This window comes from Impatiens glandulifera, chromosome 1, assembly GCF_907164915.1.
Source record: "Impatiens glandulifera chromosome 1, dImpGla2.1, whole genome shotgun sequence".
NCBI lineage: Eukaryota > Viridiplantae > Streptophyta > Magnoliopsida > Ericales > Balsaminaceae > Impatiens > Impatiens glandulifera.
In genome coordinates this window covers 100,184,835-100,202,099 of record NC_061862.1, presented here as the reverse complement: position 1 = coordinate 100,202,099, position 17,265 = coordinate 100,184,835, and the positions used below count along the sequence as shown (strand labels likewise).

The 17,265-nt window shown below is 30.4% G+C and overlaps 1 protein-coding gene across 1 annotated transcript; it reads left to right on the top strand.

The window, feature by feature from the left end:
• Positions 1-13,736: 13,736 nt before the first annotated feature.
• LOC124938287 (serine carboxypeptidase-like 40) lies at positions 13,737-16,596 on the top strand. The gene is made up of 7 exons (XM_047478708.1): positions 13,737-13,791; positions 14,757-14,819; positions 15,130-15,410; positions 15,490-15,753; positions 15,851-15,969; positions 16,254-16,344; positions 16,438-16,596. Exons 1-7 carry the CDS (start codon positions 13,737-13,739, stop codon positions 16,594-16,596), a joined length of 1,032 nt encoding a protein of 343 aa, XP_047334664.1.
• The last annotated feature ends 669 nt before the right edge of the window (positions 16,597-17,265 follow it).

Below are 17,265 nucleotides of genomic sequence, written 5' to 3'. Positions count from 1 at the left end.
TCTTAACTAATGTTTTATTTAAAAGAGATTTTTTGCATATAAACCGAGGCTATATATTTTTACATATATACCTTTGACAAGACTCAATCTAAACTTTGACTATTCCAAAAAACCCATTTCCCGAATCCCAATGAGAGAAATTCATGGATACGAGGATTTAAAAGGAAAAAACACCAAAGGGTCGTTTTCTAAAAAAATCTAAGGGAAGACCAATTTGGGCGGATATATATATATATATATATTAATTTAACAAATTAAAAACTCAAATAAGTTACATCCTTATTTAACAAAAAAAATACAAAATACTAAACTAACCAATATGAAACAAGCCTTAAGAGCTTTTTCCGTTTTTTTAATCTCACTGTTAGGATCTAGATCGCGGATGGGGGACCGGGGTCTGGCCGGTTAAAACTTTCTAACAACACTCAACGGTTGACGTTAATCCGGTTAAGAATTAACACCGGTTTCAATACTACACAAACTGTCACAAACCCTTGAACCGAGTTCAAGTACGAAAGTGGTTTGTTTCAGGTTGAAGCAATACACACACAGGATGAATAGAGATAGGATCTGGAGAATATCGGTTTGAGGATTGTCGGTTGGGAATTAGTGATACGGTAGGAATAGTATGAGTCGGTTGGAATGTGTAACCAGTTAAAGTATGAAGAATCGGCTAGATAATAGAACCGGCAGAAAGTAAGTACACAAGACACATGTTTTTATGGATGTTCGGAGATAAACTCCTACGTCACCCCTTCTTCTCAAACCACGAGAAGGATATTCACTAAGGAATACACAATCACAATACACGATCGAGTCTTATTTGACTGCTCGATAATCACTCTTACAATTCTCACAAAATTTGTAATACACTTCTTCAAACACACTCAAGCTTTGAATCTTAGAGAGATAAAGACTTTGATCACTTGTTCTTTCTTGACTTAGCACTTGTTCTCTCTGTAATTCTTGTATATTCTTGCTTCTTCAGTTTCTCCTTTTATAGGTGAAAATGTGTCAACGGTCACATTTCTTCAATAGATAGCTTCAGAGGTTTAGCGTAACATTAAATGCGGTTTAGGCTTCCAAGCCATGGAGCAGACCGGCTGACTTAGTCTTTACTTGATTATGACAACTATCGGTTGGGCAGTTCCTACACCTGGGAGATTGTTCATTTGACTTGTACCAAAATGGTAACTGTTTCTTCAGGCAATCATCTGCAACCTGCAACATATCATCAGACTTGTACCAAAATAGTAATGTCATAGTCTGATCCTTTGATGTCATGCATATACCCAAAGTGTCTGTTTGCACCAATTTGTAAATTGTTCTCTATTTGATATCTTTGACTTCTTTCTTTAAGTGGTCTTCTCGTTGGATTTGTTCTTTGGATTTGGATTGAGTACTTCATTCCAACATATCAGGTTAGCCGGTTGTTCAATTTAACCGGGCAGCTTCCGGTTTGAGATTTTGCCGTTCAGGTTGTTCTGTTCAACCGGATGGCTTCAGTTTTGTTCATCTGCTTCTTCTAGCCAGTTTGATATTTTGACCGGTTGAGATACATGACCGTTTCCTGCACAATAAATTTATTAAGTTAAGCTTTTTATTTAATGGGTCAATTTTATCTAACACTCACCATAATCAAATATAATTTATACCTTTGGGACACATTATTTTTAATTCATCAACTAAAATATTTTATATATAAAAATAAGTCATTATAAATCAATATTCTCCATATCTTTTACCGAAACTTCCATAGACTCAATCTTTTTTAAATAATTTTAGTTTAATCTAATTAAATCAAACTGAATAAACTCCATTAATTTAATTTAATTTAATTTTATGTCAATTAAGGAATATAAATAGTAATAATTTTTAAAATTTCCTTATTAATAAATATTTAAAAAAAACAATTTAAATATCTTTTCAATAACTATTTTAAAAAACATTAAAACCAAAACCAATCTATTAACAAATTACCATTGCTCTCTACATATATATATATATATTTATATATATATATATATATATTAATTAATGATTATTATATTTATTATTAAATATCCAAAATCAACCAAAAACTTAACCATCAAATATTATATTTAAATATACACATAGCCACGTCCATAAACTCTACACCTCAAATTCTCTCTCTAAATTAGAGTTGTACATCGTGTCTAAACGGTCGTATTCTACTCGGAAAAGTCGTGTTAGACTCTCAATCGTATCGTGTTGTATCGTGTCTTAGTCTTATACGTGTCGTATTGTATCTTGACCCACTCAAAATATTATGATTCACGTGTTCTTTCATGTCATGTTAATTTATATCCACAAGTTTATTTGTGTCGAGTTAAGTCGTGTTTTAATTCGTGTTTCGTGTTATTCTAACTAGAGTTTCGACTAATCGTATGGTGTCGATGTCTGTTTTCATGTATGTCATGTATTCTCATAAGATGATGTTAGTATTGAATGCAAAAAGTATTGAATGAAGCCGATGAAAATACTTTTTCTGTAAGTAGTCTTAATATCAACAATATTTACGCTCCACTCTAAAAATCTTCTCAAATCACTCTAGTTCCTAAGAAAGCCTCTGTAAGTCGAAGTTTTCATTTTCAATTCATTTATCGAGTAGGAATGACAATAATTCAAACACAACACGTGAAAACGGATATCGACACGATACAATTGAGTCGAAACTATAGTCGGAATAACACGAAACACGAATTTAAACACGACTTAACTCGACATGAATAAACTCGTGGATACGAATTAACACGACACGAAAGAGCCCATGGATCATAATATTTTGTGTGAGTCAAGACACGATATAACACGCATAAGATTAAGACACGACACAACATGATACGATTGAGAGTCTAACACGACTTGTCCGATTTGAATATGACTGTTTAGGCACGATGTCCAGCTCTAGTCCAGATTTCAAAAAAGCCCTCAATGCTAATGATACTAACCTCACTTATGATTGGAAACATGCAGGTTCATTTATTTACAATTTAAAAATATATTATTTTAATTATCAAATCATTTAATTTACCAACAAATAACGTTAATGTGTTGAGCTATAATAACCTTAATTCCTGAGTTTAGAGAGCTAATAGTAGACGGAATTTGCTTATGGATTTAAAAGTAATACTTTTAAGTCTGGTTAATTTGATATTGGTTTATTTGAAAATTTTATATTTTATAATACAGTGGTGATGTAGATGGAAGGGTACCCGTTACTTTAAGTGAATACTCTATTGCTTCAATGAAACTCCCATCAAGAATGAATGGCGTTCTTGGGTATTCAACCAAGAGGTATTATTATTATTATTATTATTATTATTATTATTATTATTATTATTATTATTATTATTATTATTTATAATTGGTCAAAATTAATTTAAATAAATATATATATATATATATATAATTGGTCAAAATTAATTTAAATATATATATATATATAGGTGGTGGGTATGTTCAAGTTTATAAAGGAGATCTGGCATTTGCAACGGTTTAAAGAGCAGGAGATGAGGTGCCAAGTTACGAGCCTGGAAGAGCTCTTACTCTTATTGCTTCCTTTCTTAAGGAAAACATCTTCCACCTTTCCAAGATTAAAATTAAATAAATATCATTACACCCTATTATTATTATTTATTATTATTATTATAGTTATATACAAGTTATTATTTATTATTATTATTATTATTATTATTATAGTTATATACAGGGACGGACCCAGGATTTCGAACTGGGGTGAGCTTGAAAAAAATTTAGGGTGGGCATAAAATAATAAAGAGAAAATTTTGAAAAAAATAATTATACAAAAATAAAGTTTTACCATTTTTAATAATTAGATAAATAAAACAATGAATTATATTAATTTTTTTTAATAAATTAAGAATAATTTCATATTTCTACCGTAAAAGAATTTTTTTCTTTTTTTCGGGGTGTGCTTTAGCCCACTCGAGCCCTGGTTATATATTGGGAGAGGTTGATGATGAAGTGTTTGTTATTCTATAAATTTTCTATATATAGATGTATCAATTAATTTTAGTTTCAATAAAACTTATTTATTTACTTATTATAAGGGTCACATATATTCATTTTATTTATACAAGTTATCAAGAGTGTGATCTTTCTTTTATAGAATAATTGAAATGAATTGGGAATATAACATTAATTGATTAAGTATAATAAATAAAACAACATTCTAAAAACTAAATCGGATGAATATTAAAGGATTACATTTCATCTTTTTTGTTTAAGCTATTTTAGCTGGTTATAAAATTTGAAAAAAATAGTATATTCTTTTAAATAGAAACTCTCATTTGTATGAAAATTTTCTTTTTTCAATCTGAATCCAACTTCTAATTCAAATGATTTCAAACCAATCTTGTTGGTTTTTTTTATAACTAAAACAGGGTCAAACATCATTTTATCTATTTTATTAATTATATCACATAATTCATTAATAAAATTATTTAAAATATATTTTATTTTATCAATATATATTAATAAAATTTAAATATTTTTATAGAAAAAAATCACATCTTCAAAATCATCCAACTCATTATTTTATAAATAAGTTGTAGTTAATTTTGATATATATGTGAGATTAAATAGATATTTGGGTCGAATTCTAGGTTAACCCGCCCATAGACTTAAAATGGTTAAAAATAAAATTAAAAATATTATATGTATGATTCGAATTCGCAACCTAACAAAACAAGTACAACTCTTTAACCAACTAGACTATTAAAATATATATTTTTAATTCAACACCAAATTTGATGAACGCGGGACGTTTTAACAATATAAGTTCAACATTTTAACTAACTAATATATATAATGATACTTAATTTTAAAAGTGTCTGTATTGTCGGGTCGAGAGCTGTGGTTAATTTGGATATATACGTGAGAGTAAATTGATACTTAGGTCGGATTCTAAGTTGACCCGCCCATAAATTTAAAATAGTTACAAATAAAATTAAAAATGTTATAGGTGTGTTTCGAACTCGCAACCTAACAAAACAAGTACAACTGTTTAACCTACTAAGCTAATAACACTTTATATTTTTAATTCAACACCAGATTTGATTAAAGCAGAACATTGTAACAATATAAGTTCAACTTTTTAACTAACTAATATATATATAATGATGCTTAATTTTGAAAGTGTCCGGATTGTCGGGTCGAGAGCTGTGGTTAATTTGGATATATATGTGAGAGTAAATGAATACTTGGGTTGGATTCTGGGTTGACCCGCCCATAAACTTAAAATTGTTAAAAATAAAATTAAAAATGCTATAGGTATGTTTCGAACTGTCAACCTAATAAAAACATTTACAACTCTTTAACAAACTAGGCTAATAACACTTTATATTTTTAATTGAACACCAAATTTGATGAACGCGGGACGTTGTAACAATATAAGTTCAATTTTTTTAACTAACTAATATATATATATAAAGATAATGATGCTTAATTTTGAAAGTGTCCGGATTGCTGGGTCGAGAACTGTGGTTAATTTGGATACTTAGGTCGGATCCTGGGTTGACCTGCCCATAAACTTAAAACGGTTAAAAATAAAATTAAAAATATTATAGGTATGTTTCGAATTCGCAACCTAACAAAACATATACAACTCTTTAACCAACTAGTCTAATAACACTTTATATTTTAATTCAACACCAAATTTGATGAACGCGGGACGTTGTAACAATATAAGTTCAAAATTTTAATTAACTAATCTATATATATATAATGATGCTTAATTTTGAAAGTGTCCGGATTATCGGGTCGAGAGCTTTGGTTAATTTTGATATATATGTGAGAGTAAATGGATATATTGGTCGGATTCTGGGTTGACCCGCCCATAAACTTAAAATGGTTAAAAATAAAATTAAAAATGCTATAGGTATGTTTCGAACTCGCAACCTAACAAAAACATTTACAACTCTTTAACTAACTAGGCTAATAACACTTTATATTTTTAATTCAACACCTAATTTATGAACGCGGGACGTTGTAACAATATAAGTTCAATTTTTTTAACTAACTAATATATATATATATAATGATGCTTAATTTTGAAAGTGTCCGAATTGCCGGGTCGAGAGCTGTGGTTAAATTGGATATATATGTGAGACTAAATGGATACTTGGGTCGGATTCTGGGTTGACCTGCCCATAAATTTAAAACGGTTAAAAATAAAATTAAAAATGTTATAGGTATGTTTCGAACTCGCAACCTAATAAAAATAAGTACAACTCTTTAACCAACTAAGCTAATAACACTTTATATTTTAATTCAATACCAAATTTGATGAACGTGGGACGTTGTAACAATATAAGTTCAACTTTTTAACTAACTAATATATATCTATATCTATATAATGATGCTTAATTTTGAAAGTGTCCGGATTGTCGGGTCGAGAGCTTTGGTTAATTTGGATATATATGTGAGAGTAAATGGATACTTGAGTCAGATTCTAGGTTGACCCGCCCATAAACTTAAACGGCTAAAAATAAAATAAAAAATGATATAGGTATGTTTCGAACTCGCAACCTAACAAAAACAAGACTCTTTCTCAAATTATTCTACCATTTAAGTATTTGGAATACATCATTTTTAAGATTTTGCGAAAAAACGTTGAAGTTATTTTTGGGAGAAAAGATAAGATAAAAAAAAAACAAGATCTTATAAAATTTTCAAACAATGTTTCAGGCTTGGCTTCATCATCTTAAATGTGGCTGCATCAGGACACGAACAGTCACCAGAGCTGGTCCTACTTAAAGTAAGTTTAGCACCTGCCTAGTGTCACGGCCCATTGGTGTGGGGTGCACATGTCAAGCCTACAAGGTGCATTTTCCAGAATATTCAAGTCTTTGGTCATTTCTGGAACTCTCTAGAATCCTCTAGGAGTTCCTGGTTTTTTTTTTTGGTCATGGAACTCTCTAGATTTATATAGGAGTTCTCCTTTTATGAGTGAGGTCATGGAACTCTCTAGATTTATCTAGGAGTTCCTCTTTTGTAAGTAGGGTCATGGAACTTTCTAGAATTCTCTAGGAAGTTCCTTTTGTATGTAAAGTGGAGAACTCTCTAGAATTCTCTAGGAGTTCTCATGTATAGGTGCTAGTAGAATTCTCTAGAAATATCTAGGAATTCTTGGGTCTAGGTTAGGTAATAGAAGTGTCTAGAAAATACTAAGTCTAGGAGGATCTAGAATGATCCATACACTTGTATATAAACAAGTCTTGGCCATAAACCAAGACACTCAACTCAACAATCAATGTTCAAAGCACTCAACACTTGTAATACCTCACTCTTGTAAGCAATAAACAAAATATTCTCCAAGCTCTTACTCTCTCAAATTGTTCCATCTTCTTGCATCTTTTAGAAGGCTGACTAGCTAGGATTGAGGCAATCTAGCCTAGTGCCGCGCGGGACGAGGGAATATTCAGTGACCGAGTTTCTGCCTGTGACAAGTGGTATCAGAGCGAAAGTGGTATCGCATCCACGTTTGTGCTTCCGCATTTGAAAGAAGAGATGGATTCAAGTTCCAAAGTCACAAAGGTTTCGACCGGCGAACAACAGGACAAGAGGTCCAGAAGGGACAAGTCCGTCGAGAGGAGTGTCGGCATGGAAGCGCGGGTGACCCAGCTTGAGGAAGGAATGTCCGAGCACCAAGAGGCTCTCGAAGTGTTTAGCGCGGTGGCCGAAAAGGCGACGGCGTTGGATGAGGCTGGTGAAAAGTTGGAGAACTAGGTGATGAAGATCATTAACAATATGAACCGGAGCATTCGTGACGAAGTGTTGGGATCGGTTCGAGGGGAGGTTAATGATATCCACCATGAAGTGCTCGAGACAATCCGGAGAGAAGTCCATGCGAGGATCGACGCTCTCCGAAGGGAGATAATGGGGAGGCTCGACGCTATGGAGGATCAGATTGAGTGGAATGGAGGGGAACTTCGAGGTGCGGTACCTCGTCGGATGGATGTTCCCAAGCCAACTCCGTTTAAAGGATCGAGGAGTGCAAGGGAAATGGAGGACTTCATTTGGAACATGGAGAGGTACTTTCGGGCATCAAACATACTAGATGATTGTGATAAGTTGGAGACAACACCTTTCTTCTTGCAAGAGATGGCACTACTGGGGTGGAGGAGGCGGGAAGTAGATATTGAACGAGGTACGTTGCGAATGGAGACGTGGGAGGACTTCAAAACCGAGTTCAAGCGCCAATTCTTCCCAGAGAACGCCGAGTTCGAGGCTAGGAAAAGGTTGAATCAACTTGTGCACAACAGGAGCATCAAGGAGTATGTGAAGGAGTTCCAGGAGTTGATGCTCCAGTTACCGAGTCTAACGGAACATGAAGCCCTGTTCAAGTTTGTGAATGGCCTTAAGACTTGGGCGTAGTTGGAGCTGCAAAGAGCCAAGGTGCGGGACGTCTCCGAGGCAATCGCAGTTTCAGAAAGGCTGTTAGAGCTCAAAGTGTCTGTGGATAGGCCGAAGATTCTCAGGGACGAGGAGGAAAATAGTGGGGGAGACATCCCACATGACCAGGAGAAAGGTGGGAGAGACCGCCCACCTAGGAAGGGGCATGCACATAACAACTCTATGGGGAAGACCGATGACTCGGGTAAGCCAAGAGTGTGTCAGATTTGTGGTGCCCATAATCACATAAAGTTTATGTGCCCGTTCAAGGGGGAAAAGGTTGCAGCAGTTAAAGGACACGAGTCTTCCAAGGAAGAGGAAGGGACTCGGGTGGGATCCTTGAGACTACTCAACGCTGCGAAGACTAGTGTTGCGAAGCCGGTCAAGGAAACAAGGAGTGGCTCTTTGTTCGTGGAAGCTTGGATCGGGGGAAGACGCATTAAGGCACTAGTGGATACAGGGGCTACGCAGAACTTCATGCGAGAAGGAGTAGCCATGGCGTTGGGTCTGCGGATCAGCCCAACAAGAGGGACGGTGAAGTCCTTCGATGTAGCCAAACCGGTGGCTGGGGAGGCTAGGAAAGTGCACACCAGGATCGAAGACTGGTATGGGACAATCTCGTTTACCTTGGTCCTAATGGAAGACTACGACGTAGTGTTGGGACTACAATGGTGCGATCAGTTACGCGCTTGCATAATGCCTTATTCCGATTCCTTAATCATTTTGGATCACGGGAAGTCTAGCGTGATTCCAACAAGGAGAGAATCAGAGGGAATAGGCATGTTCTCGGCAATGCGATTCAGCCGAGGTCGCAAATGTGGTAAAGGGGCTTTTACCACTTTTGTTAGAGTGGATGATGGGGACGGTTGCAAGGGGAAAGGACAAGTACCCAAGGAAGTCCAAAGGAGGTGTAAGGTCTTTGAGCGGCTCAAGACTAAAGGCACGAAACCATCAGATCCACAAGGTTTGGCCACATGCAACGTGGGCCAAAGTCAGTCTGTCTTCACTCGCGCCAAGTCCGTGGGAAAGGAAGCAGGTCATGCTCGGGCATCTTTGGAGGGAGACACCAAGAAGATGAAGAGAGGGGCAAATCTGAGAAGGCATGCAATAAAAGAAGGAGACGGTGGAAGGGGGAAGTTGCCCCCGCAATAGTTGAAGTCTCTGCGGTCTGTGCTCAAGGGGCTTGTGCGTAGATTCGAGGGACCGTTTTTGATCGAGAGACGTGTGGGAAATGTCTCATATCGGTTGGAGCTGGCGACCATAAGTTCACCCGATGTCGTGACGTGCAAAGGGGAGGAAGAGCACTTAGGGGACGCCAGGAAAAAGATCACAATGCATCGTTCTAAGGTCGTGCCGAGGTCGGCCACGACTTAGGTGGGGGAGAATGTCACTACCCATTGGTGTGGGGTGCACATGTCAAGCCTACAAGGTGCATTTTCCAGAATATTCAAGTCTTGGGTCATTTCTGGAACTCTCTAGAATCCTCTAGGAGTTCCTGGATTTTGTTGGTCATGGAACTCTCTAGATTTATCTAGGAGTTCCCCTTTTATGAGTGAGGTCATGGAACTCTCTAGATTTATCTAGGAGTTCCTCTTTTGTAAGTAGGGTCATGGAACTTTCTAGAATTCTCTAGGAAGTTCCTTTTGTATGTAAGGTGGAGAACTCTCTAGAATTTTCTAGGAGTTCTCATGTATAGGTGCTAGTAAAATTCTCTAGAAATATCTAGGAATTCTTGGGTCTAGGTTAGGTATTAGAAGTGTCTAGAAAACACTAAGTCTAGGAGGATCTAGAATGATCCATACACTTGTATATAAACAAGTCTTGGCCATAAACTAAGACACTCAACTCAACAACCAATGTTCAAAGCACTCAACACTTGTAATACCTCCAAGCTCTTTCTCTCTCAAATTGTTCCATCTTCTTGCATCTTTTAGAAGGCTGACTAGCTAGGATTGAGGCAATCTAGCCTAGTGCCGCGCGAGACGAGGGAATATTCGGTGACCGAGTTTCTGCCCGTGACACTAGGCTCTCCTTCCAATGGTCACCTCCAAAAAAAATTAGTATTTCTTAATACAAAATTATTAATATTTCCAACATAACTCCAATATTACCATCTAAATAAAAAAATAAGAATAATCCTACAAACAAATTATTCAATATATTGTATTTAAGAGGATTTTATTGTATTTGAAAATTATTTGAAGAAATTGAATGGCGGAATCCTGCTGCCCACCTCTTAAAGAAAGCTTTGCTTGTTAGGCTCTGCCTACTCACTCGGACAACTCTTTGAAATCTCGCGCGAGAGTGTGCAGCCTCTTTCTCCCATGTTGAGTCATAGGCAACACCTCAGACGAGTCACATGCACATAAACTTGTACATGTGGTTATGGCCAAAAACCTTGCATACAGTACTAATATGTGTAGATCCACATAATTCGAGTAAGATTGTCATGGCGCGAAACTAGATATGATTATGTATGACCTTGTTTTCTATATTGGTTATGTTCTTCATTTCTTGTCTAGCGGAAATTAATCGAGTATAAACTTAAACTAAATATGTTTGTGATGCAAGCTATAATGTTGAATGTATGGATCCTTAATAATTCATGGTGGGATGAAGATAATGTCTCATTCTGACTTAAACAAATGACTTTTAATATTCAATTTTTGGAATCTTTTTTCAATACTAAATACATATAATTGAGATATTTTTTTTATATTTTAATTCTTATTTGCTTTGACCCAATTTCATAATTATTTAATATATACAATAAAATCAACAAAATTATGGATAAGTAATTAATTATTTATTAATTAAATTTTCAAAATTATAATTTAATATTTTTCAAAATCAAGATTATATTTTACATAATATAATACATTTTTTTTTATAAAAAATAATAATTATTAATTCCATTTAAAATAAAAATAATAAAAAAATATGTTAAATTATGTTTTAGTTTTTTTAATATTATAAATAGATAAAAATATTTTTATAAGATTATTAAAAACAATATATTATAAAAACAATGATATATAAAAACATTTATAAATATATGTATTAATTATTTAATAAAAATTTTAAATTTATTTAATATTAAAAGAAGTTAATTAATTATTTATTAAAGTTTAGATTTTAATTAAAAAAATTTTTATTAATAAATAATATAAATATATAATTTTAGAAAAAGATAAATAAAAAATGATTTTAATAAAAAAACATATAATATTTATAATTATTTTGGGTTTATTATATATAGTGGTTATTTTATAATAAATTGGTAAAATATTTGATTATTTTTTATTACAACTAATTTTAAAAATAATTTCAGAAATTAATATTATTTTGGTTTTATGTTTTTAATCATTCTAATATAAGAATATAGAATAATTATTTTAAATATAATAAATCATTATTATTTTTTATAAAAATATTATAATATTTTAATTTTTGAATATATTAAATTATAATTTTTAAAATGGAATAAATAAATAATTATTAATAAATAGATATTAAATAAATAATAAATAAATAATTATTAAAATAAAACAAAATATTTTAATATAAAATAAATGATATGCATAAAAAGTAAAAACATATATATATATATATATATATATATATATATATATATATATATATATATATATATATATATATATTAATTATTTAAAAAAAATCAAATTTATTTAACAATTTAATAAAAAGTTAATTAATTCTTTATTTAAGTTTTAATTTTAATTTAAAATATTTATTTTATTATTAACAAATAATTTTAATATTTAATTTTATAAAAGCTTAATAAAAAATTATTAAAATAAAAAATTATTTTAATTAAAAAAACACATAATATTTATAATTATGTTTATAATAATTTTATGTTATTATTTCATGCGCCTGATCCCTTGATCCCTTGAAGCCGATGCTTCTTCAAAATCTTGTGTCGTTCTGATAATTCTTCATATCTTTGTTAAAATTGATTGAGTTTAGTTTATTAAATGTTAGTTGAGTTTGTAAGTTTTTATTTTTTTTATTTAAATATAAATATAATTATCTATTAATTAAAATTTCAAAATTATAATTTAATATTTATTAAAGTTAATATATTATAAGAATAATATTTATTTTTATCTAATATCATATATTTTTTATAAAAAAATATTAATTATTAAATAGATTTAAAATTAATGAAAAATATTTTAAATAATTTTTTAATGTTAATGAAAAATATTTTAAATAACTTTTTTTTATAATAAAATTATTAGATAAAAATATTTATTATTAAAAATTAATATTTAAAAAATATTATATATGTAAAAATTAATATATAAATATATATTAATTAATTATTTAAGAAAAGTTTCAAATTTATTTAATATTAAAAAAAAAAGGTTAATTAATTATATTTTAGATTTTAATTAAAAATAATTATTTAATATATAATATTTTAGGTTTATTATGGATAGTAATATTGATATTTATTAAAAATAAATATTTTATTATAATTTATTTAAAAATTACAAAATATATAATATGTTTAATATTATTATAATATTTTTTTATTAATTATTATTTTATTGAAAAAAATAATTTAAAAAATAAAATAAATATCAATTAAAAACTTACTTTTATTTATTTTATTTTATTTTATTTTATAAACATTATTTTTACAGTAAATATTTTATTTTGAAATTATTTTAATATTTTATATTTATTATGTATTATAAAATTAATAACTTTTAAAAAATATATTTTATGTTTTTTATTTACAAATATATTTTATTTTAATATTTTATGTTTATTATTTACAGAAATTAATATTTATTAAACATTAATTTAATTATAAAAAAATTAAAATTGTTATTTTTTTAAATTTAAATATTCTACTGTACTGAAAGAAAATTAGTGGTAAGATTATTCATTAATTCTTTTCTTAATATTAATTATTTATTAATTAAAATTTTCAAAATTAAAATTTTCAAAATTAAAATTTAATTTAATATTTTTATTGTGAGAATAAAATATATTCTTTATACAAAATAGTTATCATTAATTAAATTAAAAATATGTTAGATTTATTTTTTATTTTTGTGCATAATAATCTTGGGAGATTTGTGAAGTTTTTCCCACCTTAAACCAAAAGATTCTTGCCTCAAATAAAACTGCAAAAGTTGTCGTTTTAATATTTTTGAGGACCAAGAAATTAGTCTGGGTCAGCCGGTATAGTGTATTCTTCATGTCTAGCACCAAGAAAAGTTAGCTCATGGCTAACCCAAGACGGAGGAATATCGGTGCCCATGATTGAGAATCCTCATCATCTTGGATCGAGAATTCCCGAACCCAAGAACCAGGGTTCTTCACACTCAGGACCAGGATCGACAAAGTTTTGTCTTTTTTTAAAAAAAAATTGAAATTCATTTAGTTACTAAAGGAACAATCTATTACACAAAATTTAATTTTAACCACTGAAAACCAATGATTTGGCAACAAATAAATATATAGAAAAACAAATATTTATTTATTTTAATACATGTGAGTTGAAATAATTATTTAGATGTTAGGTATGAATCCAAGGCCGGCCATAATAGAACAACGAGAATATTAGTAGATTTCATTAATTAATTTTTTTTTTCATATTTAATAAAAAATATTTTGTTTCCCTCTATATAAGAACAAAATGAATATGAAAATAAAATTCTAATCAATCCCTATTCAATCTAAAATACAATAATTAATTAATTAATCTGGTTTAATCAATCATTTTGGACAATTATTGGTTATTGTAAATTATGAATTATGATTTTATTATATACAAAGCCTAATTCAAACCAGGTGGATCAGTTTCAACCCATCCATAATATAATAAATAATATAATTTTTTATTTCAAATTCACTATTTATTTTTTAAATAAAAAAGCTCACATTTTCCACTCATTTTATTAATGATTTTTTTCTTTATTTTCTCAAATTCAATTTATTTTTGTTTCAAACCCACATTATTTGATATGTGCTTATTAAAACTTAAACTAGTACTATAATCACGTTATTTCTTTTTAAAATTTCGATGGATTTATCCTCGGGATCAGCAGTAGGTCGAAATTTTTCGAAAAATAAGAAATGAATAAAAGTGTATAGAATAATTTGACACCAAAAATTAACATGAAAGATAATTACAAAATTTTCAATACATTGAATCAATTACTACACTTTTTTCTTGTCAATACGTTGAAAGCTTACTATTGTTTATCTTTAAATTCATCAATTATATAATAATAAATTCTTGTTTAAGTTTACATAAAGAAAAATAAAAATTGCAGGGCCTGGTTGTTCTTCTCTTGCATTTGGAGCCATGACAGAACTCGGAGCTTTCTGTGTTCACAGTGATGGAAAAACTCTGTTTTACAACAAATTCGCATGGAACAAAGTATATATATATATGATCAATCATCTCTTTCTTTCTTCAGATTTTCAGATCCATTACAGTCATGGGCGGATTATGTCGAAGGGGATGTATTTTGACAATACCGTCGGTATTGACAATTCCCGTCGCTAAAGGGTGATAGCGAAAATAAACTTGATTTATTTTGTTTGTTACATGATATTGGATAGATTTTATGAAAAAAGTTTAGTCCAAGTAGAGTTCAAATCCTGGCTCCGCCTTTATTATATAATACATTGTTTCTTCTACAGTCGCAAACGTCCTATTTTTTGAATCGCCAGCAGGAGTAGGTTTTTCATACTCAAACACAACATCAGATTACTCAGTAGTAGTAGGCGATACGAAAACCGCACACGATAATTACATATTCCTATTGAATTGGCTTGAAAGATTTCCCGAGTATAAATCCAGAGATTTCTACATCTCCGGCGAGAGTTACGCCGGACATTACGTTCCTCAACTTGCACACACCATTTTTCAACACAACAAATCTGCAAAGAAGAATCGCTTTATAAACTTCAAAGGATTAATGGTCAGTTTTATCAATTTCAATTCAATTCAATTCAATTCAATTCATCTGTAACTGAATCGAATTTGTGTTTTGAATGAAGATTGGAAATGCTGTGATTAATGAAGGGACAGATAGTGCTGGGATGTACGATTATTTCGCATCTCATGCCCTAATTTCTGATGAACATGGAAAGCAAATTCGGAAAACCTGCAATTTCTCAGCAGATGAAGTCAGTATTGAATGCAAAAAGCATATAGATGCATCCGATGCCAATACTTTTAATGTTGACGGTCTTAATATCTACAACATTTACGCTCCAATCTGCAAAAATTCTCAAGTCACTCTACTTCCTAAGAAAACCTCTGTAAGTCGTCCAAATTCTCGTTTCCAATTCAAAATCGAGGGATGACAATAAGTCGAATCGAAAATTTTGAAATAATATTTATAATTGTGGAGTGCAGATAAGGAATATTGATCCTTGCATTGACCAATATACATATACTTATCTGAATAGTCCAGATGTCCAAAAAGCCATCCATGCTAATGTCACTAACCTCACTTATGATTGGGAACCATGCAGGTAAATAATAAATTTTGTTATTTTTATTTTTAATATTCCCTTCAAACATTTTTATTTTAAAACTTTCTTATATATTGAAAATGAAAAAATTCGTTTAAAATTAATGTGGTAAACGACAACGATGTACTACACTATAATAACCCTAAGGATTACGTATCAACTGTAATTCCTGAGTTGAGAGAGCTAATGGCAGGCGGAATTCGCATATGGATCTTCAGGTAATACTTTTAAACCTAGATTGTTTGATATTGGTTTATTTGAAAATTTTATATTTTGTAATACAGTGGGGACGTAGATGGAAGGGTACCCGTTACTTCAAGGGAATACTCTATTGCTTCAATGAAACTCCCCATCAAGAATGAATGGCGTCCTTGGGTATTCAACCAAGAGGTATTATTAATACTATTATTATTATTATTAATTAATTAATTGTTAATAATTAATTTAAATATTTATATATATATATAGGTTGGTGGGTATGTTCAAGTTTATAAAGGAGATTTGACATTTGCAACGGTTAGAGGAGCCGGACATGAGGTGCCAAGTTATGAGCCTGCAAGAGCTCTTACTCTAATTGCTTCATTCCTCAAGGGAAAGCCTCTTCCAGCTTTCCAAGATCAAAATTAAATAAATTTTATGTTCTATATTGGGAGAGGTTGATCGATGATGATGAAGTGTTTGTTATTCTATCACTTTTCTATATAGATGTATCAATTAATTTTAGTTTCAATAAAACTTATTTATTTACTTATTAATAAGGGTCACATGTATTATTTTTATTTATACAAGTTATGAAGAGTGTGATATTTCTTTGATTGGTAGAATAATTTAAATGAGTTGGGAATATGACATTAAGTCATTAAGTATAGTAAATCAAACAACTTTGTACAAACTAAATCGGATGAATATTTTCTTTTTTGTTTTGATCTGTTTTAACTGGATATAAAATTGGAGAAAAAAATAGTATATTATTGTAAATAGAAACTCTCATTGTATGAAAATTTTCATTTTTAAATCGATCTGAATTCAACTCCTAATTTTAATGATTTCTAACCAATCTCATTGTTGGTTTTTTATAATTAAATCATAATCAAAACATTATTTTATTATTATATATTAATATTTTAAAAATATTTTTATAGAAAAAAACCACATATTCAAAAATCATTCAACTTAATATTTTTAATAATAAATTTAAGTTTATTTAAATAAACCCAATCCGACCCACTAACTAAGTTTAGTATTATTCTATCATATTCACATAAGAAAATAATGATGTTTATCAGTGATTTTTTT